A 21,200-nucleotide genomic window follows, 5' to 3' on the forward strand; every position below is an offset into this window, starting at 1 on the left:
AAAGCATCACGTAGCCTTGGACACCTTCGAAAATGAGCATAATCGGACCACTTCCACGCCCACAAAATGGCGAAAACCGAAAACACATAAAGTGCCATAACTCAGCCATAAATAAAGCTGTGGAAATGAAATTTGGTGTGAAGGATCGCACTATGAAGGGGCATATTTGCAGGTAATTTTTTGGGGAGGTGGGCATGGCCCCGCCCCCTACTAAGTTTTTTGTACATATCTCGTAAACTTCTAAAGCTATGTCAACGAAATTCACAGAAGTCGTTTTTTCAGGCATTTTTTTATCCTCCAAAAATGGAGGATATCGGATTATAACCATGCCCACCCCCCATACAAAAGTTATGTAGAAAACGATTAAAACTGCTTTAATTCAGTAAGGGAAAACACCAGGAACCTTAAATTTCAATATAAAGAAGGTACAGAAGGGCTTCACCCAAATTCGTATACAATATTTTAAGTGGGAGTGGCTCCGCCCATTTATTGGTCAAAAACCATATCTCCGAAACTACTCCATTAATGATGTTGTGAAAATAGGCCAAATCGGTTCACAACCACGCCTACTTCTTATATACTAGAACTTCGAAGTCGTTCTAAACAAAATTGTGCAATCCAATTCACCTTCCTTAACCGCATTTTCTCCAATGCCTTGAATGCACAGCTGCGCCAAATTCTCCCCACATAAATTGGCCTCAAACCTTGACTTTTGAAAAATAGCCGAAGAGTAGCAAGCTGACAGATTTGACAAAGCGCATACACACACACACACCCCCTTACGTGTATATTTAAAATCATGTTCCCGAAGTTACTCACCCCGCCCGCTTTCTGTTGTCGGCTCGATTAACTGTAATACATTGTTTGGCATTGTGCCACTGGTGCGCTGTTGCACCAGACGGAAGCTAGTCGACTGCCAGCAGTGGGGCGTTGTTGCGGCTAATGCGCAGCGTTGCCACCAGTCTTTGGCTTTTGAGTGGAACACGGATTCCGTGTGATGCCTGTTGAGCTGAGTTGTGTGGCGCCATTTTGTTTGCACTTGGAGTTGGTTTTCGGGAATACAACGAGTATACTTGTTGCTGGTATTTTGTATTTTCATAGCGGTTGCGGACCACTGTTTTACTCCAAAGGGGACTTGGCATTTAATTGAGCGATTTCATAGTTGCTTTATTTCATCAGTTTGTTGCAAGTTAATATTTATGTATGTGTTCTGTCGCTTTTTGACTCTTTTCAACTTTGTGCTGGAATTGGAAAAGTTTTGTCGTGCTACATGTGTGCTCGCTGTGTATTTTATGGACTCGCTTAATATTAATTTTGTATAATTTTTCAACCTTATGTTACTGTCTTATGAAGTTCCTTCATTGCTGTATTAATTTTCGCATTGTTGTATTTCTGAAGTTATTTTATATATTCTTTTATACACAGTCAAACTTTTTTTTGCAAATTCTTTTTTATGTTTTTGTCAAATAAAGCATTTGCTGTGGACTCTCATTTCTTATCAATAATTCTTTTTTGAAGTATTTAATCAATTATTGTGTTATAATTTAGTTTCATTCCTCCATTTCTTTAGCATTAAGTTGGTTCTGCAGCTCAGAATGTTTCAAAAAAATTATCGATTTTTATTGAATTAAATTTTTATTATTACCAAAACTTTTCAAGAAATCTGTTTTGCTTTTTTTATATTAGAAATATGAGCATAATCTTCAATCAATTATGTTTGTTTTCCATACTACATATGATTTTTTCATCTCTGTATCTTGGGATATATAGAAAAAGTTACATAAACCTGTTGAGAATTGAAAGCTCTTGACAAAGTTTAATAAAATATTAGAGATAATAACTTAAGGCTTAGGAAAAACATTAAACATTTCAATTGATGAACTATCTAACAGAAATAAAGAGTGAATGAACCCAGGTTTCTGAGATCTCAACTCCAGGGACCAAAATGTGTTCGACTTTGAAGCGAAAATACTTTCTTTCACTAGAACTTGACGATGAGATGGTGAATCCAGGGTCAGAGGAAAGCACCAGTCTTTTGATAATGATTCATTAATTGGTCTGTTTTCTATTATAGATGCACGAGATTAGCTATAGATCGTAGAGGAGTGAAAGCAAATTCGGCTCTGATATCCAACAGGGACTATGTCATAAATTGATCAGCTCTTAATAACGATAAATGCCATCGGGTTCTTCAGAAACTTTTAAAAGCGGTCACTTGCGTGGATTGGGGGCACTGGTAACGGTGGGTTAAGAAGATATCAACAGATAGCCGGAGTTAGAAAGATGAAAGATCATCGGTCATATGAAGATCCAATTAATCCTCCATGTACACCAAGTTGTTAAAAACAAAGAATAATGACGACTGAATGACCAACTCATAACCGAAAGCATCACGTAGCCTTGGACACAAAGATCTTATGTCAATATCAGTCAAAATTATCCATTTTTGGCAGGAATATCAACTGAGTAGTCGATCAATAGTATTGAGTTTTCGAAATCATTGAGATAACTCCAACCAAACCCAAATCTCGATGAATGCGTTTTCTTGTTCGCTTCTTTAACTCGGATTCTTTCTATAGGTGCTCTACGGAAGCACTTTTGCCATCTCCATTGTTCAAATAAAGGTGGGACATAGGAAGATTGCCAGTCAGCTGCTCTATCTCCCCACTTCTTTCATGCAACGAGACTGTGACAGTCATTCTTCTTCGTCAGTTAATTCAGTAGTAAGAGAACGCCGACTGCAGTCAATCATAGCCAAATTCATGCGTCTCACAATTTAATTGGATTGATTTAAATTGATGTTGAATTTCGTAGAAATTACTCAGATTGAGATAAAATTGAGCGGCGCTCATTGGTGATGTTTTACTTTTGAACTCTTAATTTCTGCGGATGCGAGTAGTTGTGTGAGAGGTAATTACGCTCGTCAATTCAAATTGAATGAATATAAAGGTAGACGAAAATCGATTTATTTATAAATTAAATGAAGGCTTTTGATATGAGGGTTGCACATCAAATTGAGTTGATAATGAGTTACTAAGCTTGATAGGTGGTACTGGCGGCAAGGAAATCAAAAGTTTGAATAATTTTTTTTTCGTTTATTTTGGTGTGTTTTAAATGAAAATATTTTTTAAAAAATTTATAAAAATATTTATAAATTTGTTTCCACATCCTACTACATTTCAACTTCAACTCCTTTCAATTGCATGCCAAATTTAGATTATCAACTCAATTTACAGCGATTAACTATGGCAATTTTGATATGTTCATTCGTCAACAACAATACAAAGGCAAAAATAAAAAGCGGAAAGCAGAGAAATACTCCTATTAAATGACAGCACCGTCAGCAGGTTTAACAACTTTACCTTCGTTGATTACTCATACGCCATGGTGCGCTCTTGTAAAACAACATATGTTGCGCTTAATAAGGTGCAGTCCACTGGGGGGAGAGGTTTCATAAAAATGCATGGCAAGCGTCTGAAGTAAAAATAAGCGCAAAATAGACAGACCATTAGCCAGTTGGCGCGACAGTTGTGTCCGAGTTTGTATGCCCAGCTCACGAGTTGACTAGTTTTTTGCTGCCCCTGTGGCCACCTACTACTCAGAATTGTTGCTCTAATGTAGTTTTGTTGTTGGTTGTTTTTCTATAAAAAAAGAAGTTAAATGTTTATGCCCAGCATGCGACGTTTGGTTGTGTCGTTAACTGTCATTCTGTTAGTTTTAGTTTTCTTCTGCTGTGCATTTTCTGCTCTCTCTCACACACATGCAAAGCAATAATATGTCCTTTTCTGCTCCTTAAATTGTTATACGAAACATTATCATAGCGTTTAACAGCGAAATTTGCATTCATAAATATTTGATGTGTGTTTTGTTGGCTTAACTGTTTTTCATGATATTTTTCTATTATTTACTCAGACTTTACTTTTTCTATTTTTCGTTCGCATTCGTTCTCATCCGTCATATTGTGTCAGACTTTAGTTAGTCGAGTTATTTATGCCACTTAACTCTTCATTTCAAATTAGTAAGTGCGGTAAACCGTTGTAATGGTTTATGATACACATTAAATACATTTACTTACTGTTTGTAATAATTAATTGGCGTCTGTCTATATTAACTATTTGAGCACATTTTTGAAATATGTAGACAGTGGCCATAATACTGAAGTAGTTGAGTTTAAATAAACATATGTACAATTTTGTATGTATTTTTCAAAACCAACAGCTTAATAGAAATAGAAAAGCTTCAGCTATTTGTTGGAATTTTCTTTTGAATTTTGACTCAGTAAATTTTTTGTTTTTCATTAAAATTCCATTATTGTGTTTGGTTTTCATAACGTCAAATTCTCTGAAATTCATTGTCAAATTACTTTATCATTTATAAAGCAATTTAGAACAGAAAAAATGAAAATTCTGTCTGTCTATCAAATCATTACATAAAAAGGTTATTTTCATGATGTTGTAGAAACGCAAGTATTGGAACTGTATATTTGCCAGTTTAAAGTAATTAATTTTGACATAATGGACAATTAGTTAAGTTAAGCGTTTTATCCAATTCCGCAGATCGTTTATGAAGTCAAATTCACTGACGTACATTATCAAATGGCTGAAATTTCATATATATATCAATTTATGACAGAAAAAATTATAATTCTACTTATCAATCATATCGCAACACAAACAAAATTGTGGACATTTTCTTGATTCTGTAGAAACACATGTCATCGAAGCTGTAAGATTGTCAGTTTTGCGTCATTAAATTTGACCTTATGGTAAATGTAAATTCGATTGTAGCGTCAACTAATTAATATTTTTATTTGGAATATTAATTATATAAATGAAGGTTTCACTCAGCAAGCCTCGAACTGTTGTTCACACATAGCCAAAGCGCACTCAAACGCACATTGCATATGTTAGATTTTATGCATGTATGTGTGTACCTGTCATATTTGTCAATGGCAAATGTGTGTTTTGCTTTGCTTTTGTATATGACACAAATTTATGGCATCGCAATTTAAGATTGAAAATGGCCACATCAGCAGACAAGTTCTTAACATACGCGCTAAAATTTAAAAATACATACAAACAAATAACCCAAATGGCAGGAAGTCTACTGCTGGCAAAAGCAGATTATACAAAAATAATAATAAAAATGTTGTTTACATTTAGGCTGCACACAAATTGAGTTGCTCGTAAAATGTTTTTTTTTTTACCGTTTTTTGTGTGTTGAAGTTGGCAGCTACTGCGAAAATATTTATTATCAATTTCGTTATGCGAAAAGAATTTTATGTTTGAGTATTATAAGAGTGCTGGGGCCTATGTGCAGGCGCTACTTGGAAGTGTTTAAATGAGGAAATTAGATTTTAACGCTTATGACACACATTATGTTCTGTGGAAGGAGGTTTTCAAATGTGTGTGGTGGCTCATTTTGATTTAGCAACAAGTTAGAGTACTATTACTAAGCTTCAGTATAATTGGAATTAGGCACGCAGCTGAAGAAAAGCTGAAAATGAATCCAATTTGAATATCAAAAATGTGAAAGTCGTGTAGAAAAGATTTAGAAACCATTTTCTAACTAGTGCTGATATAAGTAGCTTTAAAGCTATCTTTTGCCATCCGATTATTGGAAAAATGTTTAATACAATTCACTTGAAAGCTGTAAAAAGCTCTTGGTAGCAATATTTTCTATATAAAGGGAAACTGCCAGACTATATGCTCTGCTTTTTAATAGATATTTGTGAAGTAATTTACTAGCCTTTTAAGTAAAAAATTAAGTTCAACAAGTAAGGAAAGGCTAAGTTCGGGTGCAACCGAACATTTTATACTCTCGCAATTTATTGAAGAAACATACAAACATACAAAATTTACCCCTGCATAAAGTTTAATAGAATAACGAAAATCGTAATATATACTATATGAGGGCTGAGGTAATTCTTTCAGCACTATATCCAAGACTATACGCTCATTTAATTTTGCTAAGATATCTCACATATTAACCAATACATATATGCGGAAAGCCCACCGTATTTTTGATAAACCTATAATATACCCGATTTTAGGAATTTTTGGAACAGAACACTATTAGAACAAAAAAATTTCCTCTGAATTACATTAAATTATCTAAGAGATTTACCCAACTTTTCGGTTAAAATTTACCCTTAGGCGCTCAGTTCAATATGTTCGATATCTGGGGCCTTGAAAAGTTATAGTTCGTTTTCGACAATTTTTTCACTAGTGAAGTCAGAGATGATATGTACTATTTGTGTAAAGTTTTATTCCGCTATCTTCATTGGTTCCTTATGTATACATGATAAAGTGAATGATTCAGATGGAATTAAAAATTGAGTTATATGGGAAGTAGGCGTGGTTGTGAACCAATTTCGCCCATATTCCACCCGTGTCATCAGGGTGTCAAGAAAGTGTTATATATCAAATTTCATTAAAATATGTCGAGTAATTCCTGAGATATGGTTTTTGACCCATAAGTGGGCAATGACACGCCCATTTCTTATTTTGTAAAAAAATCTGAGTGCAGCTTCCTTCTACTATTATATCTGTGAAATTTAGTGTTTCTATCGTTTTTCGTTAGTGAGTTAAACCACTTTTAGTAATTTTCAACCCAACATTTGTATGGGAGGTGGGCGTGGTTATTATCCGATAACAAAACTATTATACTCTCGTAGCAACTTTTTTGCGAGAGTATAAGAATGTTCTAAATCTTTAAAAATGCACTTATTTCTCAATTATCAACAAATTTCATATTTGAAATGATCACTTATTTCTTTCCACACTTCGTCCATATGGTTAACCGTGATATATTAGCTTCAACGGCAGATGGTACTGTGCGAAATGTATTTGAAATTTAGATTTCCTTTCAACTGTTGTCGCCATGGTTGAAATATTTTATAAATTGTACTATTTTTACTATAAATTGCATACACAAAATAATCACTAATTCTCGCTTTAGCCTCCTTCAGAAGCTTAACCAAGCTTCCAGAGCTTAACCCCTAGATGGAGCTGTTGGAAAATGTGTTTCAAAATTGTATTCATTTATTAGATTTTTCAGATATTTAGAACAAAAAGGCAAGTTTTAACCGAATTCGAGCTAGTATATTTACATATAGATGAATAAATTTGTTAAAGAGTTCTTTGGTATGATCTTTTGATATACAGTGGTAGACATTCGTTTAAGCGCATCCTTATTTTTCATTTTACTTCATTCTCTCTCTTTTATCAATGACTTCCTTTAATCAAATTCTATGTTATATTGATTGTTAGGCTAACGGGAGTTTGTTTGTAGTGCAAAAACCTAGGTTCGTTGTTGTTGTTATTTTTAATGCAATTTGTTTAATAATATGATCAAAAAGAGGTAGACATTCGTTTAAACGCATCAACTAAAAGTCTCATATTTTCATATTTATTAAGTTTTCAATAACAAATTGATGTTGCATTTTGAATAATATCTTCAAAAAGACGATTTCGGCTCGAGTTCACTAAATGTTTCAGTTTCGAATGATCAAAATCTTCCCAAGTTTCTTTAATGTCCAATTTGAGCTCTTATACAGTTAAATAAAGGTGTCCTTAGACTTTTTGCTCATAGATATTGTGCGATATGTTCCTCCAAATGCTCTCCACTGAATTCCAATCAGGACTGCACTCTGGGCACTTTATAAGTGCAATATTGCGCTCCTCAAACCATTTTAAAGACTCCTTAAAAACGTGAATGTCAGCGTTATCCTGTTGAAAAATGGTACCTGCATCCATTTTGTTATCCAAAAATTAAATGTGAGCATGGTCCAACATGTCGGTTTATGTTTTGAGTCCATTTTCGGCGACATAAAGCTTAATTAATCGTGTTAGTAACAACTATAAAAGTGTGGACCATCTAAATTTAATATTTTTTCATCGGAAAACACAACATCATCCATCTCAGTTGTCCACTGCATGGGTTTCCGGGTGAAGTCTAAGTGCACTTGTTTGTGATGAGGCTTAAACCAGGCTTGCACACCGATTTTTTCCATTTTAACTAATTTGTATTATGTAAAGTGTGAGCAATAAGCCTGGCTGTCACTGGAAAACTCAAATTATCTTTTATTTTATGTGGAGTTCAAAAAATGTTTAGTGGTTTGATTTTTAATTTGATTTATCTGGCGAATATTAAGTTTTACATTGCCCTTCGTTGGACTTTACACGCCAAAATTTTTACATTTCTTTTTAATTGCTCACGACTCATCTGATCTTTCAATTTTGTGCCCGATCTCCAGGTTTCAATAACCTTCCTTATGGTAAATATTGATTTGAGCTGTTTTGTGTCACCGAAGTATTATTCCCCTGGATTCGTGATATAATCTTAAACATGTATATAATGATAAAATAATTTTCTTTTTAATTAACCTAAAGACACCAATTATTTATTTTACGAAACAATCCAATTGGTTTTTTCCAATCAAAAAAATTTTTTCGCCTGCTTTGCCAAGGTGCGCTTAAACGAATGTCTATCTCTTTTTTAACATATTATTAAAAAAAATTGCATCAAAAATAACAACAACAACGAACCTAGGTTTTTGCACTACAAACAAACTCCCGTTAGCCTAGCAATCAATATAACATAGAATTTGTTTTAAGCAAGTCATTGATAAAATAGAGAGAAAAGTAAAATGAAAAATAAGGCTGCGCTTAAACGAATGTCTACCACTGTATTGACTTACCAGCACAATCTAGTGGGTTTTAGAATTTATTCATAATTTACGTGTTCAGTTTTGAAAAATCGTTTGTCATGTAAGTGTAAGTGGTGAAACTGTTTAAGGAAATAAGGTTTACAGGATATATTATCAAAAAAAATAAATTATTTTCTGAAAGCTCTTTGGTCGAGTAGTTGGTCAAAAGGTTTAAATAAGTAGGGTGAATAAGTTCTATTGTCAATAAATAATTTTGTAATAGTTCTGGAAATATTATTATTCATCCACACAGACAGAAGGGCTTTAATTGAACGTGGCTTCAAGGAAACTGATATAGGACCGTGATGAGTTTATAGGAATGTCCAGTATTTATAAATGGCCTAGATTCTTGAGTTCATCTCGTATCCTCGAAGCAGTACAGACACAAAGATTGACCGCAGTAAGATCTCAACTGGCAAATTTAGTAATCTTACAGAGTTGCTATCAGAATGAAGAGAAAATTTATATGAATATGAAATGTTGCCTTCACTGGATTTTTCTAGTAGATACGAGCAGTGATATGTTACTTCTTTGTAAATTAAGAAAATTATTTTATTGCATTTTTTATTAGAAAAATTCAACTTGTGCCAAGAAGTGATCATATTTAGAAGCTAAAGGTGTCACTTACTTAAAAAATGCAGTCAAATTTCTTTGAAACCTACAATTATGTACATTTATTTGAGGTCTAAAGAAATTGTAATAATATAAGAGATCTGATTAAATTACTTCTATTTAAGTGAGCTAATGTCTACATTAATTCAACATTATTAACTCATTGAGTGTAAAAATAATATAAATTAGCCTATTTAAGTATTACGAAATTTCAATTTAATGCATTTAATTAACCATATATTAAATGCATATTTGCATAAAAAATTATCCAGCGCATTAAAGTACATAACGAATTTCATTTAAACTTTTACACGGATGCCAATTTTTGTTTTTGTTTTTGGTTGTAAATATATTTGTATAACTTAACTTAACTCTTTCTCGAAACAAATATTAAATATGCAACATTTTTAGTAACCCTTTCCACAATAAAAACCACACATACACACGCTCATATCTCGCATATGCGAGAGTATAGGCGCAGGCAACACTTGAGCGTTATAAAAAAATTGCAACAACAACAACAAAACAAAAGTAGCCGCAAAACATATTTAAGCGCGAGTGAGAGAGAGTAAGTAAAGCACCGCAACGCTTTGTAACCACCAATATGTAAATGTATGGGCAAGTGAATACATGCATATTCAGTTAATTCTGTTGTTATTGTTGGTTTTGCAACGTTCGTTTACGCATACATTTGTCTTTAATTAACTGTGGACGCATTGCATCTCTCTCTGTGTGTCTATGTTGGCATTCACCGACTGCAAGCGCGACTGTTGCTATTTACATATGTGTTACACACATACGAACATATCTATGTATATGCATATATTTACATTCCTTTATGTGCTATTCACTCGACCAGCACCATTGTGACTTGTTGAAGCTTGATAGGCCATGCACAGGTCGATTAACAAAATACATATGCATGTGTGGTTGCGCATGTATATGTATCTTGAAATATTCAAGTAATGTGTGTATTTATAAAGCTGCACACGACAATTATTTTAGCATTCATTGCTGGCTTTGTTGCTACAGATTTACTCTAGCCTTACTCGTACGCAGATGCAAATAAGCTCCAGCCTATTTTGTACCTTTGTTTTTGTCACATGACAGTTGGCGCAACAAATAATTTTACGCCTTTTATTGTTCGCTGTTTTTATAGCCTTATCTGTCTCTGTTATTGCTTTTGTTTACACAAATGTTGAGTCAAGAGATTTGATACATAAGCAATGGCATAGAGAGGAGAATAAAATGATAAATTTTATGGTTGAAATGAGACTTAGATATTTTTGAAGATTTTTAATTGCCAATATGTTTTTGATTAAAAAAAAATGAATTAAATTTTTTGTTAGGAAAAAAATTTAAATATAATAATATATGTATTTTGTTGCATTGTTCGTCACGGTAGTCAAATAACTCTGATTTGTGGTAAAAAGCTCCAACTCCCCGAATATATCACTTCATTTCGTCCAGAGATGGCAAAAAATAGGAAAGTACCTCAAGTATTCCTTCCCATAGACCCATTTTAAAAGTGTTTAAATTTACAGTTTTTATGCATTAAGAACCAAACAATTGGTTCATAAGAGCTTAAAATTAATTAATAAGTTCAAGAAATGGTCCAAGCTCATTCGAAACTAGACTTTGAACATAAAACTATAGCTTTGGAAATCTCTAACGATGATGAACCATCGACTAGCTTTTTGATTTCAATCTGGACACGGGTAGAATTGTTTTATTTCAATAAAAGATCCTAAGGCACTTGCCTTACAACTAATTCGATATCTTCCTTGCATAAAGACTTTGATGTAGTGACTAGTATATCATTTTTGAGAAGAGCTCAACAAAAATGGTGATACATTGGTATTGTGTATAACTTAGCCAGGTTAAATTTCCTCACAGAGCTTCATATTAAGTCTGCTTTAGAAGCCGAAAAATAGCGTTTTGTGTTTTTTTAGTAATTTTTTTTGAAAGGGAAGGAAATGATTGCGGTAAACGGTATTTTGAGACGATAGTGTACTATATTTAAGGCTTAAAAAACAATATTTATTATTAATATTTATATTAAAGCAGACTACTGCTTTAAGCAATGAAATAAGCTTAAAATGTTGAAGTTAATCCTGTTGGTTTAAGTTAATTTTAACTAATTCAGCAAATATGTATTATTTTTCTCTAATTCTATAATATTATGCTCTTCATATTCCATTATTCATCCGTTTCTCTTCAAATACTATAATTTTTTAATAACTCTTAATGCTACAGATTCAATAAGCAAAAATATCACTCATCGACATGGTGCATCATTCGAAAATATCCTTACGAAGATTTTAAAATATCATTTTCTACTTTAAATAATAATTAATTATTGCAAACAATGTTAATCACACTACCAAACGGTATTTTATGCACATATGTATGCATGGGAGGATAAATTCTTAATCTCACACATTCTTGAAAACAATATTCATTAACAACGGTCAACTCAAGGTGTTGATATTTCATATTGCGTTTTAAGGAAAAGCCGTACAGAGGCAACGAAGTGCAAATCGAATCAGTAAAAATTGCAAGAAGTGTCTTAATGCCGCTTAAGCGGACATACAATCGCACACTCGCACACAAGAGGGTATGTAAGGATATATAATGAGTATGCAACATGTTTGTGCGCGCTGTGACAGTATATTATGCACAATCTCAGCTCTATGCGCAATAAAAAAGATAATATTTAAATTAAATTGCGTATTGAGGGCGACATGTCTACCGACTTGCGTGTGTGTCGGCTGCTTCTACGGTTGTCAGGTGAGCGAAAAATTTAATATAAAGTGGAGTTGGGCTAATGAAAAGAAATTTTGATGGCTTTTGACAAAGAAATAAGGTAGAATAAGTTAACGATAAGTTCAGCGAGACAGATTATTTTAAATACTCAAAAGTGTGCAGATTATTTGTTGATTAAAGAAGCAGTCTTGATATTTTGAAAGTGATTGGTAGACAATAAGTGGATTTAAATAATATTCTAAGATATATTTCCAGACTTTTTGTGGATAATTTTGCACATTTTTTTTTATTGCATAAATTAAACAAATTTATTAAGAATTTGCTAAAAAGCTTTGAGCTTTCAGGTTTTTTCATTTTATATCAGAGTTTATTGATCTGATGACCTATATATAGTTTTATATCTAAATATTTGGACCTTTAATTGACTTTTTCTTGAGCAGATCGTATATGAACCTTTTTGAAATGTCGCTCATACGTCATGTCATACTAAAAATTAAATACATACTTCTAGCTGTTTATACTTTTAAGAAAATGATCAGATTAGAAATTATAAGTATAAATGTATTGTCTTTTTAAAATAATATATTTATTGTTGAATCCTAGCTCTTATATACATATTTAAACATTTTCAATGACTTATTGCGTGTGTTATTTGTTCACTTTCACTTGGCACTGCTAAAAAATTCATAAATAATACTGCTCTCACACATACACACTCAGACTGCTTTTATCTGAACATTTGAGACCCTGATGATAGATGCCGTAAAGAAGCGAGCCGCAGTGGTCGCAAAAAGTGGGCCCGCCAAATGTGAATGGTTCGAAATGATGCACTGTTTGTGGTGAATCCTGTGATGCACAAACCAATGTGATGAATTTAACAGTAATTTTTTCGCGAACGAAGATTATTTAATCCAAATGTGAAAACAATAATTTTTTGGAAAAATATTTTTGTTAAAATGTGTTGTTATAATTTAAATATAAAATTTCAAAAATTGTTATTAATTTTAAATATTTATTTTTTATATATTTGTAATTTTATTTTTTTTTATTTTGTAATTAAAAAAATTTATATTTTTACATATTGAATTTAATTTTTTAGTTGCCAATTAATTAAATTTTTATATAAAATAAATAATAGTTTTTTGTTTTACGTTTTATTGCATTTTTTTTTCGAAAATATATAATTTTTGCCAAATTTTTTTAAGAATTATTTAATATATTTATTTGGATTTTTTTATACGAGATTGTATTGTATTTCATCGTTTATTATTGTCAAGAAATAATACAGTAGTTGTTATTGTTGTAATGATGGTGTATTGTTTGTGATTACAAATCGGCATTGATTGCGCGAATTATTATGTCATGAGAGTTTTACATGCCATTTTTTTTTTTAATTTTCGGTTATTTTTATATATTTTTTAAATTGTTGTTTTTTGTTAAAAAAATTTTCGTTGGTGAAATGATGGTTTGTTGAATGTTGGACGCTCAAAACGAGACGCAAGACACATGTTATGTTGCATGTTGCATGCGTCGAGTTGCAGTTGATGAATTTGATGTTTTAATTGTTGTTGATGTTGTTGTGAAAAACGCATAAAAAAAGAAGAAGAAAATATATGAAAATGCAATGAAGAACTACTTTTGGGAATTTTAAATATCTAACTGTACATAAACTTATGATATGAAATAAAACTTATGATATATATGAATTGAAATAATTTTTTTTTTACTAAAAGTATTAAAACTAAAACGTGTCAATAATATTAAACCAAGATCTTAGAATATTTTTTATAAAGTATTTTCGTTAATACGTTTGCTTAAAAATATTGCCTTATTCCTTACTTATAACTAAAATAAAAGTATTAAAAACATACGAATTTTGATTTTTTTTTCACCAGTGCATTTTAAAAACTATTTTTAATAAATATAAATATTTATACTCAATTAGTGGCTGTACTCTTTAGAAAAATGATCTGTCTAGAAATCAGCTCCAACTGACTTAAAATTAGGTTCACAAGTGATATCGTATATCGTCTTTGATAAAGCTTCAAAAGTCCTTTTGTATTCTCGAATTTGAGGAGGATTTTTTTTTTAGATATTTTGACATTAATAGAAATAGATTAGACATAAAAAAGATGGGGAATTAAGACTTGACTAAGACAGGATAATTTCAATATATGGCCTCGATCTCCTTGAACCTTGGAAAAATATGAACATATCTTAAATATAAGTAGTAATATATGAATAAAAGACCTTTGAATATGTAATTCTAAGCTAAGAGTATCACCGAAAATTTCCTAAATTAAGAACTAAATTCCTAAATCTGAGTATGATTAATAAATATCTAAGTGTTCGATTCATTTAAAGTCTGAAATAGTGGCATTGTCTGAAATCTGGAGTAAAAGAGCCTCTTAAAGGGTTGATAAACGCGTTTATTCTTTATCAAGTGTCCTATGAACTATGGAAAATCACTCATTTTAGTTGGGAGTACCGAGGAAATATTATTATTTTCCATTTTTTTCGGTAAAAGTTTTAAGATTTCACTGAATATCAAGGTAGTCTTTATTGTAGAAACTTCATAGTAAAATTTAGTATTGACTCTTCCGCTCCGCTCCTATGGACATTAGTGGTGAATAAATATTAAGGAAGCTGGACGGCAAAGCCTCTAAGATAGTAGCATATGGGGACGGCATTGCCATCTTAATAACGGGCAGGTGTCTACACACTATTAGCAACATCATGACAACCACTCTCAGTATTGTACTGAACTGGGCAACTCACGCAGGCTTGGGGTTGAATGCGGAGAAAACTGACTTGCTTGTTTTTACGAGGAAGTGCAAAATTCCCACATGGAGCCACCCCTCGCTAAATGGGACAGAACTCCCTCTCAAAGACCATACCAAGTACCTGGGGGTAGTCTTGGACAGTAAACTACTGTGGAAGTACAAAGTAGAGGAGATAGTAAGAAAAGCCAGCAATGCTTTATATGCGTGCAGGCAGATGCTTTGTACTACCTGAGGGCATTCTCCCTCTCTTATGCACTGGTGCTACACAGCAGTGGTAAGACCGATTCTGCTCTACGGTGCTCTAGTGTGGTGGACAGGCGCACGGAAATCAACGTATCGAAAGCCAATGGAAAGGGTTCAGCAGCTTGCGGGTCTTTGCATAACGGGAGCTCTTGAAATAATACTAAACCTGCCGCTTATAGATTTCTTCGCTGAAAACAGCGCGGCAAAATCGGAGGGGCGCCTTATGGCAGCAGGAGAATTTATGTATAGAACCTTTGGGCATAGCTCAGTGGGTAACGGCAGTTTGGCGGGCACCGACTACCTGACCCCATCTTTCAAATGGGAAAGAAGGTTCAAAGTAAACCTCGAAAGTGATTGTTGGTGTAAGGACATAGCACCTGCACGCATCAATTTAAACATATTTACGGATGGCTCGAGAATGGAGGACGGAGTAGGCGCGGGGATATACTGGCCGGAGTTACGTATAAGGCAACCATTCAAACTACCGGACCACTGCAGTATATTTCAAGCGGAGCTGTTTGCAATTGGAAAAGCCGCAGAGCTATCCTTAAGCTCACCAAAAGGATACTCTAAAGTAAACATATAAGTAGACAGTCAAGCGGCAATTTCCTTCAGCATATCGGCCAAAAGTGTCTTAAAAGGCAGGACAGCAGTGGATGATGTCGCAGAAATAGGCGACTTCAATTCTACTGGGTGCCAGGCCACAAGGGCAAGAAGGTAACGAGATAGTGGACGAGTTTGCCAAACGAGTCGTAAAACTGTCATCCGAAAATATGATGAACGTAGATAAACCTATACACTGTCTGTATGATGATCTAGACAGAAAGCTGGTAAAAAAGTTCAAATCGCGCTGGAAGAATATACCGGAATGTAAAACCGCAAAAGTTATGTGCAAGGGGGTAGATAAGAAGTACACGAAATTTCTATTGGCGCTCGATAGAAGCAAATGTAGGAATATGGATAAGAGCTATGAGTGTTAGTAGAAAATGTTTATATGCTCTCGTGTAATAATCTATGGGTTTAAATTAAAGCGGTCCCTGAATCTTTATGCATTTTCAAGTATTTCGAATGCAAAAGTCGTTTCAAGGCGCTGCAGTGGTATGCCCAAGGCCACTTACATCCTTTCGACAATCGTGTTGAGTTACAGAAAATAATATCAAACAATATTATTTTCCGGATTTATGTGAAATTTAAATGCCAGAGATTTCACGCGAAACAACAAATGCGCTTGCAGGAAAAGTCAAGCGAAGGAATTAAGAGATTCTGCAAGAAGAAGCTGCAGTATAAAGTGTAGTTCACTCAGCTCGCGTTGATATTCACACTTACACACTAATTTACATATTTAAACGCATGTGTGAGTGTCTCTGCAGAGCTGCGTGAAATCACATTTATACAAATATTTGTTGCTTGCTTTATGAAAATAGAATTAATATTTATGACACAAAACAAAACAAAAAATAATAATCATAAAATAATGTTGAAAGTAAATATTTATAGTTTGTTAATTTAATATAGAAATAATTGTTTCTCTTTATAAAAAATATTTATTAAAATAAAAAATAATTAAATAAAATATAATAACTAAAAAATAAAATAACAAAATATATAAGTAAAAAATTACCAAATTAATTCTTTTAAATAAAAATGCATTTATTTTTATACTCTCGCAACAAATGTTGCTAAAGAGAGTATTATGGTTTTGTTCACATAACGGTTGTTTGTAAAAAAAACTAAACGAGTTAGATATAGGGTTATATATACCAAAGTGATCAGGGTGAAGAGTGGAGTTCAAATCCGAATGTCTGTCTGTCCGTCCGTCCGTCCGTCCGTCCGTCTGTGCAAGCTGTAACTTGAGTAAAAATTAAGATATCTTGATGAAACTTGGCACACTTATTTCTTGGCACCATAGGAAGTTTGCTTTCGAAAATGAGCAAAATCGGACCACTGCCACGCCCACAAAATGGCGAAAACCGAAAACACATAAAGTGCCATAACTAAGCCATAAATAAAGCTATGGAAATAAAATTTGGTATGAAGGATCGCAGTATGAAAGGGCATATTTGGATGTAATTTTTTTGGGGAAGTGGGCGTGGCCCCGCCTCCTAAGTTTTTTGTATATCTCGCAAACCAATAGAGCTATATAAACCAAACTTTTTTTTAGCCACTTCCTAATACAGTCCAAAAATGGCAGAAATCGGATAATAATCACACCCACCTTCCATACAAAAGTTAGGTTGAAAATTACTAAAAGTGGGTTAACTCACTAACGAAAAACGTCAGAAATACTAAATTTCATATAAGAAATGAAGATGGAAGCTGCACTCAGATTTTTTTACAAAATGGAAAATGGGCGTGGCGTCGCCCACTTATGGGTCAAAAACCATATCTCAGGAACTACTCGACCGATTTCAATGAAACTTGGTTCGTAATAGTTTCCTTACATTCCAATGATATGTTGTGAAAATAGGCCAAATCGCTTCACAACCACGCCTACTTCAAATATACCAGAACTTTGAAGACGATCTGAATCGTTTACATTACAATGTATAAAGTAAGCACTAGTGAAGATATCGGTGCCGAACTTTGCACAAATACTACGTTTATAGTGTGGCAGCCCCATTCTAAAAATCGCCGAAATCGAACCATAGGTTGTCAAGGCCCCATATATCGAATATGAGGACCTCGGTGCTTCTAACCTAATATTAGGGTTTCCAACTTTCAAAGGACTTTATACAATATATATGACGAATATGTGGGTCAAATTGTGTATTATATAATATAAATAAAGTTAAATAAATAAATTGCGAGAGTATTAAATGTTCGGTTACACCCGAACTTAGCCCTTCCTTACTTGTTCGTTCATAAATTTTATATTTTTTTTTTATAAAAAATCCAAAATTTAATATTTGCAAAAAAAAAAAATAAAAATAATTAAAAATATTTTCAACAAATATTTATAAATAAATTTATTATTATTTCAATAACTTTATTGAAATATTATTTAAGCAATTAATAATAAATATTTAGTTTTTTTATTTATGTTGTAGAAAAAAAATAATAAATTTGAATAAAAAATTTTTTAAAGTAAAAATAGTATTTATTGATATATGTTAAAGAAACTTTAGATTTAATTTAAATAATTCCTCTGATAAAAAATTATATTTTTAATATTATTATATTTCTTCAATATTCTTATGTATGTGCAACTAATAATATTTTTTTTTTTTTTTATTTATATTTATAATTTATTTTTTAAAATTTTTCATTTCAGAAAAAAATTTACGGAATCGATTCCCTTATCCTTGCCGGGGCATATGAACGTCGCATATTCATGACAGCGCTTGTGCACCACATACGAGCAAACTGTAAAAGAGAAAGGAGAAGAAGAATGAAATAATAAGAAAAATCTAGTGATGTGACATAAAAAGTCAGTGTGAAACTCAAAAAGTTGCAAAATGTTGTCTTGTTTCCTGCACTGTCCTTCGGAAATATTAGAATGTGTACAAAAGTTGTGCCGCAAGCGTTTGTAAAAGTGCAGATAGCTTGTTGCTGTGACATGCACTAAAACTGGCACAAGGAATTGTTGTAACTAGGTAAGTGAATATATGTATGTGTAGTTTAGAAAGTTGCCCCAGAGCCACTATAAATGTGTGTGTATGCATTTCTAACCTATATCAGTAACCATAAGTCCATTATAAGGTTTGTTCGTACTAAGCTTGTATAGCTCTTTTGACTGTCAGTGTTAGTTTTGGCAAAGTTGAAGTGATATCCTCTCATACCAATACTGCCACTAACTACTTTACTTTATTCGTATAACTTTACATGTGCTTCGATTTTTCTCTTTTTTCTTGTTATTTGTATTTTAATAGGGATGCTTCAGGGAAACTGATAGTTGAGGTAGAAAATATTGCAATAACCTTGACATAGAAAATATTGCTCACCTTGACATTGGAATCCTTGTTTGCCAAAGCCCCTGCATATTGGAGAGGTAGAGAGAAAGAGAGAAAAATTATTATTAAAAATATGTTTTTATAAATAAAGGAAATGAATTTTATAAAAATATTTCGAAGAATGTATTCAGGATCATTTATTTTAAACAATTAATAATATTATGAATATACATTTATGCCTAAAATACATATATCCGAAGTAGCTAAGACAGTATAAAGTCTTCCAAACGCCATATCAATAAATTCATCAATGAAGGGGGGACTTGTAACTTATAGGAATACCTGTTTATGTGAAGTTCTTTAATAACAGAAATAGCTGAAAAAACAGACCCCCCATGGAGTCGATCATTTTTATAAAAAAAAAACGTTTGATGATTAGCATTTTATTTCAATGCCACTATTACTCATATTCCTTATATGGGGCATTCTCTGGAAAAAAAGCCACTTGAAAAAAAGTTCTTTATTTTCTTTGGCAATTATATATCTTATAGTACATGTAAAACCTAAAATAAAACATATGGTTTTAGGTCTGTGTAACGCGGGGTTGCCATACTGTAAGGGGCCAAAGTTTTTTGTAAAAAAAATTCCGAACCGCCATAACTTTAAAACTAATGAACAGATTTTAAAACACCATGTGACTTTTTTGTACAGAATTTCTCAAACTTTGAAACTGTATATCGTAAAAATTTTTAAAATTAATATTTCATAGCTAAAAATGAAAAAAAACATTTTTACAAAAAACTTTGGCCCCTTATAATATGGCAACCCCGCGTTACCCAGACCTAAAACCATATGTTTTATTTTAGGTTTTACATGTACTATCCGTACTAATATTATAAATGCGAATGTAAGTTTGTTTGTTACGCTTTCACGCAAAAACTACTGAACCGATCATCATGAAACATTGTACATATACTCTTGAAGGTACTAGAAGCAACATAGGGTACTTTATATTAAAAAAAAAAAAAATTAGATGATTTTGGAATGTCGATTATTAATGTCCGTCAGAAAAGACCAAAAAATAGCAGTTGCCGTAGCTTCGTCAGGTATTGCCGCGACGCTATTAAACGGCGGTCGTACGGCACATTCTGTTTTAAAATTACCATTGAATTTGGCACAGGAAGATTCGCCCATCTGTAATTTTATTAAAAATAGTTCACGAGGTAGAATGCTGCGAGAATGCAATCTTTTCGTATGAGATGAAAGTACAATGTCTCACAAGACGGCTATAGAAGCTTTAAACCGGACCCTCCAGGACTTGCGAGATAGTACAGATATAATGGGAGGCATGGTAGTTTTATTGGCTGGTGATTTCCGTCAAACCCTCCCAGTGATTCAGAGGGGGACACCAGCAGATGAAATTCAAGCGTGCATTAAATCGTCAAGCTTATGGTCGACAGTTGAAAAACTCCGCCTGAAAACGAATATGAGAGTGCAACTTCATAATGAAGGCTACATATCACTGTCAAGAGAATTTTGTAATTTAGTAGAAAGTGATGTGGATCTCATTGCTAATGTTTTTCCGGAATTACAATAAAAATTGTGTAGTGATCAGTGGTTGTGTGCAAGAGCAATATTAGCACCAAACGAGGTTCAGGGAGAAATGAAGGAATATTTGTCAATGGATACAATTATGGATACGGAACTAAGTACTTCATATCCTGTGGAGTTTTTAAATTCACTTGAACTATCGGTACACCCCGTCACATAAACTTCAATTGAAACTAAATGTACCAGTAATGCTTATGCGAAATCTAGATGCTCCTCGGCTATGTAATGGAACAAAGCTTCGGATAACAAAATTGGGACAAAACATACTTGGTGCTACTATTTTAACAGGTGTCGGTAAGGGAAATAGTGTTATAATACCTCGGATACCAATTATTCCCACTGACCTTCCATTCCAATTTAAAAGGATTCAGTTTCCCGTCAAGCTTAGCTTTGCTGTTACTATAAACAAGGCACAAGGACAAACATTACAGGTAGCAGGAGTGCATTTAGAAAACCCATGCTTCTCTCATGGTCAGCTTTATGTAGCCTGCCAGGAAATTACACAAATTTGCACGCGACAGGAAAACTTATAACATTGTCTACAAAAATATCTTAAATTAATACTTTGTATTTTATTTTTTTTAA

At 32.9% G+C, this 21,200-nt stretch overlaps 1 protein-coding gene across 8 annotated transcripts in view; it reads right to left on the reverse strand.

Moving 5' to 3' along the window:
• Positions 1–21,200, reverse strand: part of LOC105220342 (protein kinase C, brain isozyme) — a 699,782-nt gene that overhangs the window by 405,696 nt on the left and 272,886 nt on the right. For 6 of the 8 annotated variants that reach the window (XM_054234421.1, XM_054234417.1, XM_054234418.1 and 3 more), the window contains exon 4: positions 19,056–19,087. The exons of the other annotated variants lie outside the window; for them this stretch is intronic. In XM_054234421.1, the coding sequence (XP_054090396.1) occupies positions 19,056–19,087 (32 nt within the window). The remainder of the gene's footprint in view (positions 1–19,055; positions 19,088–21,200) is intronic. 8 annotated transcript variants of the gene reach the window in all.

Source organism: Zeugodacus cucurbitae, chromosome 6 (assembly GCF_028554725.1).
Source record: "Zeugodacus cucurbitae isolate PBARC_wt_2022May chromosome 6, idZeuCucr1.2, whole genome shotgun sequence".
Taxonomy (NCBI): Eukaryota; Metazoa; Arthropoda; class Insecta; order Diptera; family Tephritidae; genus Zeugodacus; species Zeugodacus cucurbitae.